Raw genomic sequence first — 20157 nt, 5'->3', positions numbered from 1 at the left:
CATAATAATTAATATTTCCAACTACAAAACACATCTTAAAAAGTCCCAATATTGCAGCTGCCTAATTCAAGTTTTATAAAAAATATACATTGAAAATCCCCGTAATTCACAAATTATGACATGATAAAAATGTATAAAACATAGAACTTTGATAAGCCACAAAAAGGTGGAAAATATTAATTTATGGAGGTTTAAACAGAGAGCCTTCAGGTGTCCTTTGCTGTCAAAAAATTCATCTGTTAAACAGGTACAGAACAAAATAGATGTTTTTTCCACTTCTGATGGACATTATACTTCAAGCTATGCACATGCATGTACACAGGCTGGGACCTCATTATATGATGTTGTGCAATATATAAAGCCATATTCTAGTCAGCATTATTCTGTATGCCGAGTCATATTTTTGCACTCTGGTTTCTCGCATGCCTCAGAGATTTGGCTTTTTTATTTTATTTTACTTTTTTACTTCTCAGAGATATTTTCAGCTTATAATAATTGTGAAAAAACAAATGAGTCAATTTCTGCTAAAAGAAGAAAACCAAATGAAGGAGTCAACAGAAAGTTTCATTTGTTAAATGTCACTTGTGCATTATCAATGGCAAGACACTTACAACAGGAACAAGTTGTGGAAAATAAACATATTTCATTCACAAAAATACGCTTGTGGGACTCGTAGTTTTTCAGATTTGCCAACTGGCACTACCAACAAGCCCTTTTCACATCTACAGACCATGAACTTTTGGTTGATGTATTACAAGTTTAGAGCACTACAGGAGGAGAAAAGTTTTTCAGTGGACAACAGGTGGTTAAGAATATTACCAGGACATGTTAAAAAAAAGCATAAAACTCTCACAACCCCTGTCATCTCCTGTACCGAAATGATTCGTATACAGAGTCATTAGTAGCACTTACACAGTGCTGACGTTGGAGTACTTTATCTAGTAGTCACCCATCTTATTGGCATACTTAATATTTCTCCATTAAATCTTTTATTTTTTATCTTCCTGCAAATTACGAATTTTCATGTTCGTACATACAATTATCAACTAAGCAGGCAGAGGGCAGTTTACTGACTAATGTGTCAATATTATTCACTCTCTGTTAGAACTGTGATTTAAAAGGTTTCAGTTACAACAACCCAATGTAAACGAGCCCCTTAATTTAATTTGCTGAACCATTTAAGCCTCCAAGTTTGATGTGACAACTATGAGATGTTTGCTGATGGAGGTGCTTGCAAAAACTAAATCTCTGTTTCACAAGCAGTGCTTCTTACGTTTTGCCAAGTCTCACTTTCCCCTCTAACCCTCAATATGATTTGATTAATCTCAGAAATCACATTTTGCCTTTTTCTTCTGCTCACTCCTCCTGCAGAAGTGAAATAAAAAGCTAATTTACAAGCGCTAAGTCAATAACTAATTAGTACATCCTCTCCCTACCTGTTGCTACTAATATATCTTATATTTTTTGCTTTCACAAGATCTTGTTTTGGGGTATGGATTTTATTATTGCTTATGTGTGCTGAAATTGTTGAACAGTTTTAGCTTTGAGATGATTGCACACTTATAACATTATCAATTATTTCATGGCATCTTGATATAGCAAATATGTTATGGTTCAAAAAAAGAGACTATGGAAATGCTCCTTTTATCTATTTATGTTAACATCCATTTTTCACCCTCTCCCCATAGTAAGTTTTTCCCACTGCCATTAAACAAAATATCAGCTGTCTGTAAAACTGGCACATACAGATCTTAGGAAACACAAAATAGCAATTTCTAATTGCAAAGTGTAAATTTTGGAGTAAACTGTGTCCTCGACAGTGATATTAGGATTTGTAGAGAAATGAAAATATAATCAAAATAGTATGGATAATTGATGCAGATGTCTGATGCTAATCAGTTAATACTTTTGAACAGCTGTGAGAGTATGGCACATTTTTTGCTTTTATATTAATCAAAATTTGCCATAGCTATTATACACTTATTTAGTATTGAAGCTTTAAAATTGATTTCATCTGGGGCCAACTGGTATTCTGTTTCCCTCTAATTTGTTTAAGTTAACAAGACAGATCTTAGCATTATGCAGATTCTGAAATTTGTCTTACTTATTGTTGAAACTTTTTCTACAGAAAATAATTATCCCTCACTTTAGAAAGCCATGAAGTACCGCAGATATATACATATATATACAAACATGCGAAAATAAGATTCCTGGCTTTTTTTTTTAATGTCATGTCTAATAAGACTATAACATATCACCATGTCATATCAGGTCTGTATTTATAATATTTTAATAGGATTTCAGTTTCTATTAATCAAAATATCCTCAAAAACTACCAGTATTATTATTGTACAATACTATTATTGTAAGAAAAAATCTTTAAAATTTCACTTTAAAAACTGTATCTGCTCTGTGTCGTTCTAAGTATGCTAAATTGTAAACTAAACCCAAATCAAACAAATTAAGAGAGAAGTGAATTTTCATCTCTGCAATATAGTGCCATGTGCACTTGCAAACCTTTTTCATCTAGCGATTAAATTAAGACTTTGAGTAGTGGGTGAATTATAGGCCTCATGCGTGCATGTTGGTGCATGCACATTCATTAGGGCCATCGTTTCAGAAAAAATCATGGAGTGAGGGGCAAAGCTGTGTCACCATCCACACTTCCACCTTCTCACTCAGGCCACAGCTGCTTGTGCGGGGTTAGGGGGCTGGTCCTACTCTCAAGGAGGGCGTGGTGGTGGCCTGGTCCTATCCCAGAGAGATGGGAAGGGTGGCAGGCCACAAGAGGTGTTTCGCACATGGCTGGCCTGGTGCAGGGACCGGGCCTCTTCCCCCTCTTCTCAGACCTGGCCCAGGTCACTGGCCCATCCAGCTAGTGGGGAGAGGCGGTGCTGACAATGGCCTGCCCCCAGTGGCTGCCGCAGGCCTGGGGAAGACACCGCAGCACTGAGTGGTGAGGAACTATGAAAACTGTAATTGCCTCCTCATCCCATAGCAAATGATGTCCCTGATGCACACATCACAGCAGCACAAGCATCTCAACAAGGGAAGGCCGGTGGCTCATGTACACTGCCCTGACATCAGAATCTTCAGGGAAGTTTAATGGAGTCTCACTCCCACGTAAGAGGGCTCATTGAGACCTTTAAAGACTCATGCTCTCTTGCTGTATGAAGCCTAAAGGGTGGAAGCTAATTGCTATCTGATTCCCCACCCAACCTGTCCCTTTGGAGTAGCCTGTCTCCTCTCTCGATTTAACTGCATATTCATGTGTCTCCACTACTGGTATCCCGTATAAAAACCTGCTGTGGGATCTTTAGTGGAAATAGTCTAGTGGCAGACACTTAAGTAGAGTCAGAACAAATATTTAATGAAATGAACAGACAATGTCACCAAAAAATACTACAGGGGAAACAAGGTACAGTCTCATTTTAAGCAATGATGTGTACTTTTCACTCATGGTTATACTGTCAGCATTGATAAAATCACAACTTTCAAGTAAGTACATTCATATGCCCATTATCATGCATACATATTTTCAGTTATATACTCAGATGCTGATAAGCTATTTATTGGTTGAAACTTAATGCCACATTTCCAGTGAGTACTTCATGTTTTAAATGCTAAGACAACTTAATCTTTTTAACAACTACTCAAGTTGAAAGACAATGGTATATTTAACCATGGGGGTGGGGTTGAGGAAAGGAAGCAATGAATGGTATTAGTTGCTTTTATAAACCTGTTAGCATTTTAAATGGCAAAGAAAGCCGCTATCAGCAGTAGCATTTCCATATTTAATTTTCCCTCACACTATGATTTTTTATTCCAATGAACAGTATTAATTTTTTAAATTAGACTATGTTTAAAATAGGATAATAATCTCTCTTAAGAATGCAATTTTTATGCAAGGAAAATAAAGTTCTTCCTTCTTCCTAGATTATGTCCCAACTGAAGTGAAGAGGAAATACGTTATTTTTCAGCTTTCATCAATTGGTAAAATGGTTTAATCAGTCTGGAGATAGATTATTCTGGACTTCCTAAAATTTAATTATTAGGAAATAAAGCTATCACAGTGATGTTTTATACTAAAGTAAAATGCCAAATTTTTGACTAAACTATTTCCATTTTTGGCATACTGTAGTTTTATTAAAAAACAAAAGAAATAAATGGTCAAATTAGACCTTCTGTAGACCAGCACATATTTTAAGTATTAAGGAACTGATCCTTACAAATAATTTAGACATACCTTTGCTCACATGAGCAGACTTCAATGGGACTACTCAGTGGAGTAAAGTCATGCACTTGTCTAAGGTCCTGATCCACAAAATATTTAGGCACATGCTTAAAGTCGTGCACTTGATTAAGTACTTGGCTAAATTGAAAACAAATCATGTTTTTTCTCTATTTATAAAATATGCTGCAATGTAACCTTAAAAAGAATCTAAACTATAATTTAGCAGCTTCCTAACTATGCATAGAAAAATGAATGGGAGCCTTCAAACAATTCATGTACATTAGAAGAATTACCCTGTAGTTATCTGGGATCATTTTTAAATACTTCCAAACCACAAAAGATCTTATGGATTGTCTTTTCATTTTAAAAGGTCTAACTAATGGATTAATTTCAACTGAGCCTATGAGTACAAGCTGTGCAGATATCATTTCACAAACAAGTTTTCAAAGCATACAAGATTAAATCCATATGCTGCTGAGATGAAGCACAATAAAGCATCACTGAGATAATCTATAGTTAAAATGATGGCGTATGACTTATGATTAAGCTTCATTACCTGCAGAGCAAGGGGCTTCCATCTCATATTTTTCAGTAAAGCTGGTGCTGAGGTAAGCATGCTCTGAGGTCGCTTTTTCAAAGTTAAGATAACACCACTCGGATCCTCTCGTAGTGCATTCACCAAATTTTTCAACTGCCACCCCACCTGGTAACCAGCAAAATCATTACAATAAAATTGAGGTACAGTATTCAAGAGGTAATGTTCCCTTCTTAATAATAACATACTTAGGTTTGTGTATATATATATTTTAGAAGATTAACTCTGTAAAACTGTCAAAATTTAAATTACAGTGTTAGAAAACATGCCACCTAAAAATAATACTTATTATGGTACACTAAAATGGATATGTACCATTTCAGCTATTAGAATGAATAAACTACTGCTACTCCATCCTAAACACACAATTTAATCTCATTGTGATTTTTAAACTAATTATAACTGAACACTGATGTATTTCCTTAGAGGTTAAAGGGTTAAAAGGACCTAGCTTCTATCTCGTATAGTCTAACCCATAGTAACATAATATAACTGCACATCTTATGCTTCATAATTACTGTAAACTCTACTAAATATATGTTGCCATACCTTTACTCTTTAAAAATGCTATTATACTATTAATATTACTGTAAACACCATTAAAATATTACTACTTCAGGCAGATGCAAGCATAACAGGGTTCAGTTAAGGCTTCTACTCTTTACAATGCTATAAAATAAATGTAAAAGGCTAGTTAATTTAAACACCACAGCTTTTGAAATTTTATTCTAAATAATTTCATCAATTTAAATTACCATAAATTAATTAATGAAATCTAGCTACTATACTTGACCATCAGTCCAAAAATAAATTTTCCCATTTATATTACTGTACTTTGCAAATATTGTGAAATATGGCACTTGATGAGTCTGAAAAGACTAATTGTCCTTTTCTTCTAAATCCTTAGTAGAATTTTTTGGAATAATTTGTTTTATGTAGCTTTTGAAAAAAGGAATGTTGTTATGGTACACAAGTTGAGTAAGCTTTTCAAAAGTGACTAATGATAGATTTTAGATCACTAGTATGGGGCACCTTAAAGGCATCTGATTTTCAGAGAGCAAGCCCTCAGTGTATTCTAAATAAATAAATAAATAAATAAAAAATCAGGCCCTGTTAAGGTGTCTCAGATTGACCTCCCAAAAGTTGAGGTACCCAAAATCACAAGTCACTTGAAAATCTTAGCCTATGTGTTTAGAAAGCTATTTGTTTTAACATATTTTACATCCCTCAAGTCTGTCTCTCCTTTTAAACATTAATAACTATGTTTTCTCCTAACTTTAAAGGATCATGATTAAAATATTCTTAATTTTGTTATTTTTACAAGAAAATTTTCTAACTGGTATATGAAATTTCCAAATCCATGAAGTAAATACACATAGTACAATGCTACCTATAGCATGCTGCTACTTATGGAAGGATAAGATGGAAAAATATAAAGAAGTGGAGCATTGATGTTGTCCTTCATTATCTAGTACAGCAGTGAAACACATCTGTATGTTGTTTCCCTTTCACTTCAAGGAATTTACTCTTGGGTGCATGAGAACAAACTCAGACTTACTGCAAAACTGGTAACCAAATTTATGCTGCCAAGAAATTAAGTGCAATGCAAGATGCTCAAAATATACATATTATTTAGCTTGTTCATCCATTATGTCAGATCGCACATTGATTTTTGCAATCACCAATTATTTTCAGAGTTGCTGATCTCTGATGAATATGCAATATGCCAATCTAAGTCAGCAACGGTGCCTATGTCAATAGTCTTGAGGCACAGGAAGGCTGCCATCATCATTCTTCATGTGCTACAGTGAACCTAGTCATCCTTTCTCATATAGCAAAATGCATTGCATGAAATGTTAAATTCTCATCTTCTCTCCACCAAGGATGTGTTTGTACAGTACATCAATGTAAACAAGGAAGCAGAACACTGACAAAATTGCTCCTATGGAATCCCTTCTGGACTCCACCCTGGACTTCTAAGCGTGGCTGGAACTTATATATTTACTTCCATGCTTAGAAGTCCAGGGTGGAATCCAGAAGGGATTCCATAGGAGCAATTTTATATATATACCTTCACTTCATATATGTCCTTTCCCAGTGTTTTTCACTCCAAAACCACTACTCATTTTGCTATAATACTTTGAATAAAACTACACATATTCATTTATCAAGTTTTGTAGAATACATTCTCCATCTTGCCATAGTCTCCATTTTACCTTAATAATATGTGTAGCAACAAGAAGGTTACAGAATAAAATTTAAAACTTTTTGTTCTCAGTACTACTATCCTAAGAAAAACCACTTTGTGTGTCCATAATGGTGCTTTCTGATTCACATGGATGTAATCAACATTTTTTGTGTTTTTAAGGACCAAGGAAAGTTACCACCTTGAATATACCTGTAATTTCATTCTCCTTTATGCTGTCAGAAACACTGAATTAAAATTCTCACTTGTTAAACACCCTCTCTCTCCATGTAACCCACTGTTCATTTTAATTCTATAACCTTGTACACCAACTGAAAAGACTTCTGTGAAGGAATCCTGGTGAAGAATAAAGCAAAACTAAGAGTCTTGAAGAGGATGACGTGGTGCAAGTTACAGAGTTATGGCAGTAATGCAAGATTCTTGTCATATAAATTGGAATGAGGTCGCATGAGAGAATCATGCCTTGTGCTTTAAAGCCATCCCCTTTCTAAATATAACAGGCAGAAAGATATATAAACTGATTTTTTGGTTATGCTCGTAGGTTTTTAAAAACTACTTAATGTACATTTTCAAACTATGCTGAGATGAACACTGTCCTGCCTTTCCTGGAGCACTTTCAAATAAATAGAAGATTCTCTAACCTTTGTGTAAGAGTTGCAGGGATTAAAGAAGAACACTGAAAATTATTAGGATTTGTACATTCCAATTTAGATTCTCTAGGGCAAAACCAATCTTACTTGACTAAGATCTTTCCAGTGAAAAATTAGCTATAATCTTCAAATGAAGTCCACCTTCTGCTTTCATTGATGCCCTCGTAAGAATCTCATTTCTGGACCAGTCAGCCCTCAGACTGTTTCATCTTTCTTGAATAGGAAATAACTACTTTCTTGAGGGGAACAAGACAGCTATCAGATTGGCAAGGACAGATTAAGGGAAACTGCTACTCAGCACTGATGATCGCCGGGAAGCATAAACAAACCAATGATCATTATAAGACCTCAGCAAAACAGAATAAAACAGAAGTATAAATATAAACTGAATGATAGAGTTAATTTTATTTTAGCTGAGGAGGGGGGCGGTTAAAAGTAGGAAGAGAAGGGGGAGCATGCCTGAAACTGAAAAATGTCAGAGCAAGCTATCCTAAAGGCACTGGATTAAAGCCCTCTTCCAAATAAACTAAATTTATCTTCCAGGAGATCTCTTCAAGATCTCCCTGCTACCATCACCCCCAGCCATTCCCAATTTCCCCCTTTAAGACTTCAGACGTTCAGGACCCCTAGGAGTCCAGGGCACCCTCATGTTAATGTAGGCCAACAGTGGGATTCTGGTTGGAGACAAGATAGGAGGGTAACTTGGCTACTTGTAGTCAAGCCTTTCTTTGTGTGACACAGTACACATATTTTGTCATCAAAACTGCTTTGTTCTTTTGAGCCTGCTGTTGAGAGAGGTTGGATTGTGTCTTGCAAGGCCTGCCCAAATTCCAAGTAGCTACCCTGCTACTTCACGCAAAGCTAGCTGATTTGCTGCCAAAATTGCTGTTTACTGCTATTCTCATTTATTCACATGGGGAGCTGTGTGAGCAAGACAAGTCACCTCACATTAGACAGGAGAACTAGCTGTCAGTCAAACCACTGAGTACACGTGTATGAACATTGAATGGATCAATTTTGGTGACATTATTGGGACCCTGGTATCTTCGCCCACAGTAGATAATCACATCAGGGAGAGGCAAAGTCTAGCCCATATGACATAATGCCTTTGTACTTTCGGTTTCCCCATCTATGATGTACCATCTCCTTGGTAAAGCAATTTGAATTCCTTAGATAAAATATGTTTCTAATTGCCTCAAGAAAAGAATTAGAAAAGTAAATGAAAAGGAGTCACAAGTGTTACAGTTGTCTCCAAAATTCTGTATAAAGAAGCTCCTTCCAAATTGCCCTAACACACACAAACCCATGTACCAAAAAGAGGCACTTCAGTGCTAATTATTCTGTGGGCTGCATGAGGAGGAACATATATGTATTTCTAACAAGTTAATTCACTTACCACCTAAATTAAATTCAGGGACATTGATTTCTACATTTTCACCACTATACAACACTAAACAGATTCTGTTTCAGTGTGTCTTGTTTTGTTGATCTTGAGGTAAACAACAAACCCAGTCTGGACATCCAACGTTGCTATATGCAAGGTTATGCAAGAATTTCCAGTTTTTATTTTATTATGAGACAAATAATTTAAATGAATATAAATTACACAATATTTTACAAAATAAGCACAGTGTGGCAGAGCTATGTTTGAGCTTTCAAACTCAGCATTGAATTTCCTGATTTCTAAATATTGAATTAATACTAGCTTTTTGTATGGAATTTCAAAATGCATTAATAAAAGTCAGCTAGTCAACATGTAGGATTTGACCAAAGAGCAGAAATAATTTACAAAGCAACAATGTTTTTAGACCACTGTATTTGGTGCATTTTATTATCTTAAATTCTGTGGATTATCCCATGTTCTTTAAAAAGGAAGAATAAGCAAAACCAACAAAAAGACATCAAAGTTTTAGTACTTAGTTAAGCATTCAAGGAAAGGAGAATTTCATTTACAGCAAACTCCTTTATTTGAATACTGTTGAAGGGTTCAAAGCCGGTTTTGTTTGGATAGGATTGCTTGGGTTTGTTTTAACACATTGTATTTTAACTCATGATATGACTTAAGAGGCCTACCTGTCCACTTTTAAAAGTTAAGGTTAATATAAGTAACTTAAAAATAATTTACAACATCAATTTTTTTCAACGTGATCTAATCATGACAGGTCTTTTTAGTTGAAGGCAGACCCCATCGTTTAATTTTGCTAAGTAGAATGCATGTTACCTCTGACTCAGGACGCATTACTCACGTTATAGTTGATTATCTAGAGGTAGAGCCTGTAATGACAGAGACACATAGATCTTTAAGGATGACAAGAACTACAGCTCCAACAAACTCTCCTCTTTGGTATGTGAACCCTGCTTGTAGCAGGTACATTTGGGTTATAGCGTCACCACAGTCTAAATTAATACTTTTAGTCTGAATTCCTATTTTCAGTTGCTGTTAAAATTTGATACAATAATTTTTTTAGCTTGGTCTTAGCCCAGAAACTTTTTTTCACCTCAGAAAGTTAGTAAAATCTTAAGTTGTCTGGATATGAAAAATACTCTGTACCCTGATCATTTAAAAATAGCTTTGTTAAAATCTTCACATTTAGCATGCATGCAAGAAGAGACTGCATCTTCCTTACAGCTTAGCACACTGTGGATACTACAGAAAATAAATAATAGTGCAAACTCCTCCTACAAAATCTTTTGAGATTTCCCCTCTTTATGCCACTTTAGAAAAATTGATATTAGCAGCCCTCTTTTCTTTATCTCCTTTCCTAAAGTAAAATGGGAGAGAGTCTAACTACTCCCTTACCCTCTGTCACCCCCTTTGTCAAATCAAATCATCTGTGGGGCAAAGGACTGTCAGCCTTCGAATCCCTCTTCCGCCCCATCCTTCTGGCATTTTGAAAGAGTTGTGGACTGGGACTGACTTTCTGCTCCTTTAGAGCGCCAGATGGTAAACCAGCTCCCCATCCTCAAAAAGCGATGTCAGCACCTTCTGAAGCACCTGTTCTCATGCATAGTACTACAGGGCAGCCGAGCCATCTCCTCAAAAACATTTACTGGCTCAGCAGAAACATGAGGACCCAAGTGGAGCATTTTTAGGATGCCACGGGATATAGGCAGATGACAGCACTGAATTATCTAAAGTTCCAGAAATTCAGCAAGCATATCTCAAACAACAGAGGCATATGAACTGTTGCATTTTTTTAAAAAACTGGTAGTCTAATTCACATTGCAACATTTATTGGTTGGAGTTAGGGAAGGGATACAGTTCTCAGATAAAATGGATTGGTAAAGGATTTAAAGGAGGTATTCTTTAAAGGAGCAAAAATGGGAGGCTTTGTGACTCCTAAAATTGGCGCGATAGGGAGCCAACCCCTTCCCTCCTACATAGCCTTCCCCCTTAACCTCATTCGAGGGGGTGGGGATGGTGAGGCCCCAGCAGCAAGTTGGCTGGGAACCAGGCTAGGTAAAGGGGAGGGCTTTACAGAAGCCCCACAGGTGTATATCAAAATGATCATGGAATTACCTGCAATATACACTTTTATCTGCTGGGTACTCCCAGACATTTAAGAAAAAAGTTGTAGCCTAATTAAACTACATCCAGAGTCTCCTGTCCTTCTTCTAACATAGCCAGAAAAAAGTGTGTCTAAGGAAGAGGGTTGGCAGTAAGCAATGCCTCCATGAAGGGAGGACTATATTTCTTGCATCTATGTTAACTCGTTCCCAATATACAGAAAAAGAAAAACTGGTGATGTCATTAGATTTTTGCAGGAAAGAAATACCTTCCTTCTAAATATAAACTGTAAGGCAGTGCTGGACAACCTGCGGCCCGGAGGCCGCATGCAGCCCATCAGGGTAATCCGCTGGCAGGCCATGAGACAGTTTGTTTACATTGACTGGCTGCAGGCATGGCCGCCTGTAGCTCCCATTGGCAGGGAACGGCGAACCACAGCCACTGGGAGTTGCGAGCAGCCATGCCTGCAGACAGTCAATGTAAACAAACTTTCTTGTGGCCCGCCAGCGGATTACCCTGATGGGCCGCATGTGGCTCGCGGGCTGCAGGTTGCCCACCACCGCTGTAAGGCCTTCTATACTGTTTTCCTGCTTAGCAAACATGCTGATTCTACCAAAAGATTTAATTAAAAGTTATTGTTGAAGGAAATCAAAGCTCTCATGTTACTACCTTGCTTTAATTTTTCTTGTGACAGATCAAAAGACTTCCTTCAATATTTGTGAGAAAAACTGTGTGTGTGGTGGAGGGGAGGGCTCCATTCACACAAATAGTTTTCAGTTATTTACACAATCCAAAAACTCTTTAACAAATTATTTGAATGGTCAGATTGCTCTCCTGACAATGAATACAAAATTAATAATAATTATGCATGAAACACTACATTGCATCTACGAAATTATTACCCAAATAATTAGTAACCTGCTGCTCAGTTAAAATGGTCTGATGTACAGTCATCCAGGTTATGAAACAAAATATTAAACAAAAGGAAGCATTTTTATTCTGCCAATGGTTGAGCTGGTAACATGACCTTAAACTATCTGTCATGAGGGTTGGTAAATACGCAGACTGACTCCCCCAAAAGAGGTCAGAGGGGAAGGATATCAGCTGGTAGTCATGTGAAAATCCAGAAAGAATGAAGCAAACAATAGGTTCACCTTTCCTCCCTCCATCCCTTCTGAAGACACTGGAAAAGAATAGAATGCTTCAGCACTATCTCCTCCAGAATACTTTATAGGGTTTGGAAGGGATGGATGCCTAAACTTTAAAGAAGCATCAACAGATTCCAAAATTCTGATTTTTTTCAGGTTAGCTCGTCACCAGTAATGAATAATAAATACTCCACACTTCTATAATATTTTTCATCCAAACATCTATGCTTATACACCCTATGATTCTGAATGAGGAATACATCACTTGAAGAAGTTTGACTTTGAAATAAAGTTAAATATGATTTTAAAAGTCTGTACTACACATGCACAGTGTTAATTTTATTATTAAATCTAATCATAACCAAAAGAGTGAAGGCCTCAAATAACACCACCACTCCAACAAAGCTTGCATATAAACTATATTGAAGTAGATCACATCTTTTCATAGAATCATAGAATATCAGGGTTGGGAGGGACCTCAGGAGGTCACCTAGTCCAACCTGCTGCTTAAAGCAGGACCAACCCCCAACTAAATCATCCCAGTGAGGGCTTTGTCAAGCCTGACCTTAAAAATATCTAAGGAAGGAGATTCCACCACCTACCTAGGTAACGCATTCCAGTGTTTCACCACCCTCCTAGTGAAAAAGGTTTTCCTAATATCCAACCTAAACCTCCCCCACTGCAACTTGAGATCATTACTCCTTGTTCTGTCATCAGCTACCACTGAGAACAGTCTAGATCCGTCCTCTTTGGAACCCCCTTTCAGGTAGTTGAAAGCAGCTATCAAATCCCCCCTCATTCTTCTCTTCCACAGACTAAACAATCCCAGTTCCCTCAGCCTCTCCTCATAACTCATGTGTTCCAGTCCCCTAATCATTTTTGTTGCCCTCCGCTGGACTCTTTCAAATTTTTCCACATCCTTCTTGTAATGTGGGGCCCAAAACTGGACACAGTACTCCAGATGAGGCCTCACCAATGTCGAATAAAGGAGAACGATCACGTCCCTCGATCTGCTGGCAATGCCCCTACTTATACATCCCAAAATGCCATTGGCCTTCTTGGCAACAAGGGCACACTGTTGACTCATATTCAGCTTTTCGTCCACTGTAACCCCTAGCTCCTTTTCTGCAGAACTGCTGCCGAGCCATTTGTCCCTAGTCTGTAGCGGTGCATGGGATTCTTCCATCCTAAGTGCAGGACTCTGCACTTGTCCTTGTTGAGCCTCATCAGATTTCTTTTGGCCCAATCCTCTAATTTGTCTAGGTCCCTCTGTATCCTATCCCTACCCTCCAGCGTATCTACCACTCCTCCCAGTTTAGTGTCATCTGCAAACTTGCTGAGGGTGCAATCCACGCCATCCTCCAGATCATTTATGAAGATATTGAACAAAACCGGCCCGAGGACCGACCCTGGGGGCACTCCGCTTGATACCGGCTGCCAACTAGACATGGAGCCATTGATCACTACCCGTTGAGCCCAAATTAACAAATTAACAACATTTGTTTGTTAACCTCCTAGTGCTTTATAAACATTTGTTAATTAAATATCATTATGCTTTTGTGAAGTAAGCATTGTTATGCTCATTTTACAGATGGGTAAACCAAAGTACAGAGAAATTAAGTGACTTTCCCAAGAATACAAAAAGTCATGAGCAGAGCTGATAATAGAATCCAGGTGCGTACTGACTCAGAGTACCCCACTCTTGTCATAAATATAAAGGGAAGGGTGAACACCTTTAAAATCCCTCCTGGCCAGAGGAAAAACCCTTTCACCTGTAAAGGGTTAAGAAGCTAGGATAACTTCGCTGGCACCTGACCAAAATGACCAATGAGGAGACAAGATACTTTCAAAGCTGGAGGGGGGGAGAACAAACGTTCTCTCTGTCTGTGTGATGCTTTTGCCAGGAACAGAAAAGGAATGGAGTCTTAGAACTTAGTAAGTAATATAGCTAGATATGCGTTAGATTCTGTTTTGTTTAAATGGCTGATAAAATAAGCTGTGCTGAATGGAATGTACATTCCTGTAACTTAAGGTTTTGCCTAGAGGGATTCTCTATGTTTTGAATCTGATTACCCGTAAGGTATTTACCATCCTGATTTTACAGAGATGATTCTTTTACTTTGTCTTCAATTAAAATTCTTCCTTTAAGAACCTGATTGCTTTTTCATTGTTCTTAAGATCCAAGGGTTTGGGTCTGTGTTCACCCATGCAAATTGGTGAGGATTTTTATCAAGCCTTCCCCAGGAAAGGGGGTGTAGGGTTTGGGAGGATTTTCGGGGGGAAAGACATTTCCAAGCAGGCTTTTTCCCTGTTATATATTTGTTAGACGCTTGGTGGTGGCAGCAATAAAGTCTAAGGGCAAAAGGTAAAATAGTTTGTACCTTGGGGAAGTTTTAACCTAAGCTGGTAAAAATAAGCTTAGGGGGTTTTCATGCAGGTTCCCACATCTGTACCCTAGAGTTCAGAGTGGGGAAGGAACCTTGACAGCTCTACACACTAAAACAACATTTCCTCATCATTCCATTCACTCACTCACCTGGCAAAGGTGACCAGAATAAGGAAAACAGCCTTAAAAGAAAGTAAATGCTGAAGCAGCCTGCCCAAAAGGGACCTGCAAGGCAAAGTCTAGGTGCTGCTGAGGACTGACTGGATGAACCACCACTTTGTAGAGATAATGGGGAAAAACTTTTCAATTTAGGGATGTGGAGCAATGTCCCTGTTCTCAATAAGGCCTTGAATAGCAACTGTAACAGAGGCATGCAAATGTGGAGCACTGATGCTGATACCTTTGCTGAAGCCTGACATTAGAAAATCCAAAACATGCCAGAAGGAGCGTAACAGGGCAGAGATGTTCCCTGACTCAACCAGGCTGAAAAGATCCAATAAATCCTAAGATTACATGAGGTAGACATTTTCTGCTGCTAACTAAGCAGTCTGCCACTATGCTAAAGAAATCATCCCTTAGGAAGCAACTCCATTCAGTAGCCACGTAATCATTTGTGTATGGGGCAAGTGGGAGCAGTGCACTGGCCCCTGAGAGAAGATTCAAGTTCTCTGCAAGCATCTGGGAGGAAGAGAGAAGTTTCACAGCTCAAATCAATAAGGGGACTAGTTATAAAAGGGATGGGGATTAGATTTCTGACACTCATCAGGTGTGAGAACCAGGGGTGCCAGGGCCACCACAGAACTACCAGAATCCAAAATGAGCCAAACCCAAGGGACTAAGGCCCAGATCCACAAAGGGGTTTAGGCTCTAACTTTCACTGATTTCAATGGCAGTGAGGAGCCTAAACACTTTTGTGGATCTGGACTTAAGTCCACACAGGCTAAGTAGCAGCCCAATAACTGAAGGTTGCTACTGGGAAGAACCAGGGAGGAGGCCCTGACAGTCAACAAAGTGCTCAACAAGAGTCTGTCTAGGGAAATGAAAGTTTTCATAGCAGAGAGTTCAGGATCAGACCAAAATGGGGGTGCTGGAAAAGATAACTCTGCTGAAACTCCTTAAGGCAAGAGGTTGAAAGAGCTCAAACAAGGATAAGGGTACAAACGTCCACTCATGACAAAGACTGGAGATCAGCATCACTAGGATCTTCACATATACACCCGGTGGGATGGGGGAGAAGGGAAGACAGGCCAACTGGAAAGGTAATGAATTGATAATGGGTCTTCCTGTGGGTGTCATGAAGGAAGCACCAGTTGTCATATAGAATGCAGATATGTAAACAGGCATTTTTCAGGTCTGTACAACAGACCAAGAACCACCCCTTTGTAAGAGCAGATGCTTAATCTCTGACAGAGGCTTGAGAGGAACCAGGAAGGTTTCAATCTTGGACTGAACTCTATTGAGTACCCCTGAGAAAATACAACCCTAACACAAGCATCCGATGAAACATCAGCAGATGGCTTTCCACAGTGGTGGAGCTAATGTTCCACAGCAGTTGGGGGGTGGTCCTGGCCTGATTGCTGTAGGGTTGCTTTGGGAGATCAGGAATAGGAAGGGAAGTGACTGGCAGTATTCTTTTTCTTCTCTATTTCCCCCCTTCATTATAGAGAAATAAAGGGGGAGGAAGAGAGGCAGAAGGAGGGAGAAAGAACGAACTCCGGTGATTATTCCAAAGGGGGCAAAGCAAACTAAAGCAATCATGTCTGGCAGAGGCTTATATCCTACAGGGGCAGGGTCTCAGGTTTTCCTCCTTGCTTCCAGCTAGTGGCACCATAGTACCATCTGGCCATGACTCCTATGTCATAATATGAGAGAAGAGATAGACATATGAAAATTATCTATGTATATGTATACACATACAAATGAAAAACGAATATGTCTAAATTTGTTTAAAAAGGCAAGGTAGCACCTTCTTCTGGAGATCTAAACTCAAACTGAGCCCAGGTCAAAGATTAAGTTAACTTGATCCTCCTAACCCACTTTCTCAAATTTTTGTCCTTTCATGTAACGCCACTATGCAGTTTATCATGGTTAAATATCTTTGTTCAGGAGGAATGGTAGTTAAACAGCAGTGAGGCTGCAGATCAGGACTGAAGTCGAACAACATTGTGTAATGTGTGTAGTACCTGTCAACTGGATGCTTGATTGACAAATTCAAAGCATAAAGGTGTTCAGAAGTATCGAATCCCAATAGAGCAGGGGGGCGGAAAAAACCTCCCAAGTACAGAGTCTCTTAGTTAGGTAGAAAATTGTGACCACTGTATTCTTACTTGTTAAGCACCAGCACTATGCTCACTTCTGTAGACAACACAAAGAGACAGTCTTTGCCCCAAGCATCTTACAATTTAACTTTCTTAAATACTTTAATTATTTTACCTCAACATTTTTATTATATATTTATGTGGTGACATTATATGTACATGGTATTAGAGAATCATCTCCAGAGAACCAATATCTAATTCTTTTGAAAAATTCATCAGCATTTTGATTTCAAAAAGCAACACAAATTCCCAATTACCACTATTTTGGTATGATCATCACACTCTGTACCGCAGCAACACCTTGTAATACTTTACACCATAAGCCATCTAACAGTTAGGAACTACAATATTGTGCCATCACCTGATAAGTATTAGATAGCCCACACCTTCACAGTCCTGGAAGGTTCTTCCAATGCTTTTGCTGATGATTTATAGCATTCTTAGTGCAAATTCATATAATGTGCCACATCCTTAGGGGATAATTTATGAAAAAGAACCGACTTTTTTTCTTGTAATAAACACTATTACTTGAAGTCAATATGTAGCACAACCTAAACGTTTGTACAGTAACACACATTATTAGTACTCTACATTTATTCAGAAGTTTCTGTACAGAAAAATCCCAAATGAGTTTACAGACTAATATAGATAGATAGATAGATAGATAGATAGATAGATAGATAGATAGGAATCATTCGGTGGAACACAGCAGCTGCCCTCAGGCATGACCACTATAGAACATTTTTTCCAAAGGAAAGGAAAGGGGAGAATCCCTAATCTACTTAAATAGTAAACAAAACAAAATATCTAAATTACAAAGGTAAATTACAGCAGAATTATACACAACAGAGTTGTCCATATTGGGATTCAGCCAGGACAATGGGATTAATGAGAAACACACTTATAAAAAATGCTATTGGATATATTAAATGACTACACCTGGTCAGGATCTCTGTTTTACATCTCATTTGAAGGAAAAGACATCCAGGAGAGTGCAGTGGTCCCAAAGCAATGCCAAGGCTCCAGTCATGTACTGACTGAGGGGGAAGAGGGTTTCCAACTGTATCACAGTCAGCAATTCCTTCAGTTCTTTCCTCTAAAGATCTCCAATCCAGTTCCTGACCAAGTCTGATTTTACTTAGTTTCGCTCTCATTTTATATACACAAATGCCATATTTACATATAATGGCATTCATGCTCATCACAATGGTGTCTGTTCAGCTGACATTGCTAGCAGGGGTTATGGTTGGAAGTAATGACTGAAGGATAAAATGGAAAAGAAATGAAGTAGAAAGATATATAGAGCAACTGCACAGATGGGCTGGCCGAAGATCCACAAGCCCCTTCTTAAAATTCTGCCAAAATGAAGGCAAGCTTGAGATAATTTCGATGCCTCTGATGGTTAATGCGAAATCCATTCTGTCAGTGATGATTTATCCCCAGGGCTGCCGACCTAGCTATTGTTCTCTTCTTTTTTCTTTCATGGATTCTTTGGAACAAACCGGATTCCACCAAATGATAGGTATTTTCAAAAATTACTGCTGAGGAGACACCACCTCTTTGATCTCTTATAAGGCCTTCACACTACCTCTCTTCAAATTACCAGTTGAAAACTATATATATATATATATATATATAGTTGAACATGGTATATTATGACTATACTCAAATTTTTTTTCCTGAAGGGTATTTCCAGCAAAGGGCAGCTTAATACAGGTGCATTTGTTAAGTAACAAGGCCTCTTCCTTGTTAGTTACATGAAAGGGTGTTTGTTCACATGTGGAAACAAATGAGTGAGATTTGTAACATACACATCTCTGGTGCACATGATTGATATCTATCATCCCTCTCTCTCTCTGTATATATATATATAAAATAAAAACATCATTTTTATAGAATGTCTTATATAATGTCTTTTATATAATGTTCCTGACAGATTTGAAATTCCTTGTACAAACTTAAATTGAAATACAAACTGTATGCAGAGATAATTTAATTTCAAATACTTTAGAGGGTGTGTGTGAGGGGGACACCACTATTTAATACCTTATACCCATATTATGTAACCATTTAGGAAACTAAGAATGAGGTATCCTACTGAAACTTCAGGAGGAATTAGGAGGGCAGAATCCAATCACCTAAGCTGAAGTTTAGACCTGGATCGACAGTATCCTGGCGAGCGGTGGTCTATGACAGGGGACTCAGGACAGAGTTCTGAAGTAAACTACAAGACCATTTCCATAAAATAACGTGGGCTTGACATTTAGCATTTTTGAAGAGGCCTGAAAAAGCATTTGGCTGCAACATCCTACCACCCCTAAAAACAATTGATTCCTGTCCTCCAATATCAAACCATGATGCACAGGACTGACCAGAGGATTTTCAGAAGGGTTAGAAAGATGACTTCTTTGGGATATGCTCCTGACTCATCTTTCATAAAAGCATGTGCATATGATCAACAGAAGAAGTAGATCCCCATTCCTTGTTCCTTTTGAACCTTCATGATTTTTGTTGCATTATTTTGTGTGTTCTTTATATGGAAAAGGACTAGAAACTTTATGTTTAAATGTAAGATAAGATGCTTCTTTACATTTCTATTTCTAGCCAAATTGATTTTTTAATTGCACCTGCATTATCAAAGCCTGATGGATGCTGTAGTCCAAGGTGCTATAGACTCGATGTTTAGAACTCTCAGGCAGACTCCCAATACTCCACTAACCCGACTGGGACCAAATTTCTTTTTTGAATTATTTCCCTCAAGGCCAGATTTATAAGGCTTTGAGCTAAAGCACTTTCATTAAGGAGAAAAACTGGCTTTGAAACCTAGACCTTGAGAGGTCTTCTATCCAGTCCCCTGCACTCAAGGAGGACTAAGCATTATCTAGACCGGGGATTCTCAACCTTTTTCTTTCTGAGGCCCCCCCAACATGCTACAAAAACTCCACGGCCCACTTGTGCCACAACTGTTTTTCTGCACATGAAACCCAGGACTGGCGTAAAGGGGTAGCAAGGAGGACAATTGCTCAGGCTTTGGCTTCAGCCCTGGGTGGTGGGGATAGGGGCCCTGGGCTTCAGTCCCATGCAGCTTTCCACCCTGGGCCCCAGCGAGTCT

The 20157-nt window shown here is 38.3% G+C and overlaps 1 protein-coding gene across 5 annotated transcripts in view; it reads right to left on the bottom strand.

Moving 5' to 3' along the window:
• CNKSR2 (connector enhancer of kinase suppressor of Ras 2) overlaps positions 1-20157 on the bottom strand; it is a 379302-nt gene that overhangs the window by 153408 nt on the left and 205737 nt on the right. For 3 of the 5 annotated variants that reach the window (XM_037901608.2, XM_007070479.3, XM_043537970.1), the window contains one exon: positions 4791-4937. The exons of the other annotated variants lie outside the window; for them this stretch is intronic. In XM_037901608.2, coding sequence (XP_037757536.1) covers positions 4791-4937 — 147 coding nt within the window. The remainder of the gene's footprint in view (positions 1-4790; positions 4938-20157) is intronic. 5 annotated transcript variants of the gene reach the window in all.

Source organism: Chelonia mydas, chromosome 1 (genome assembly GCF_015237465.2).
Source record: "Chelonia mydas isolate rCheMyd1 chromosome 1, rCheMyd1.pri.v2, whole genome shotgun sequence".
Classification (NCBI taxonomy): Eukaryota; Metazoa; Chordata; order Testudines; family Cheloniidae; genus Chelonia; species Chelonia mydas.
This window is presented reverse-complemented; position numbering and strand designations above follow the sequence as displayed.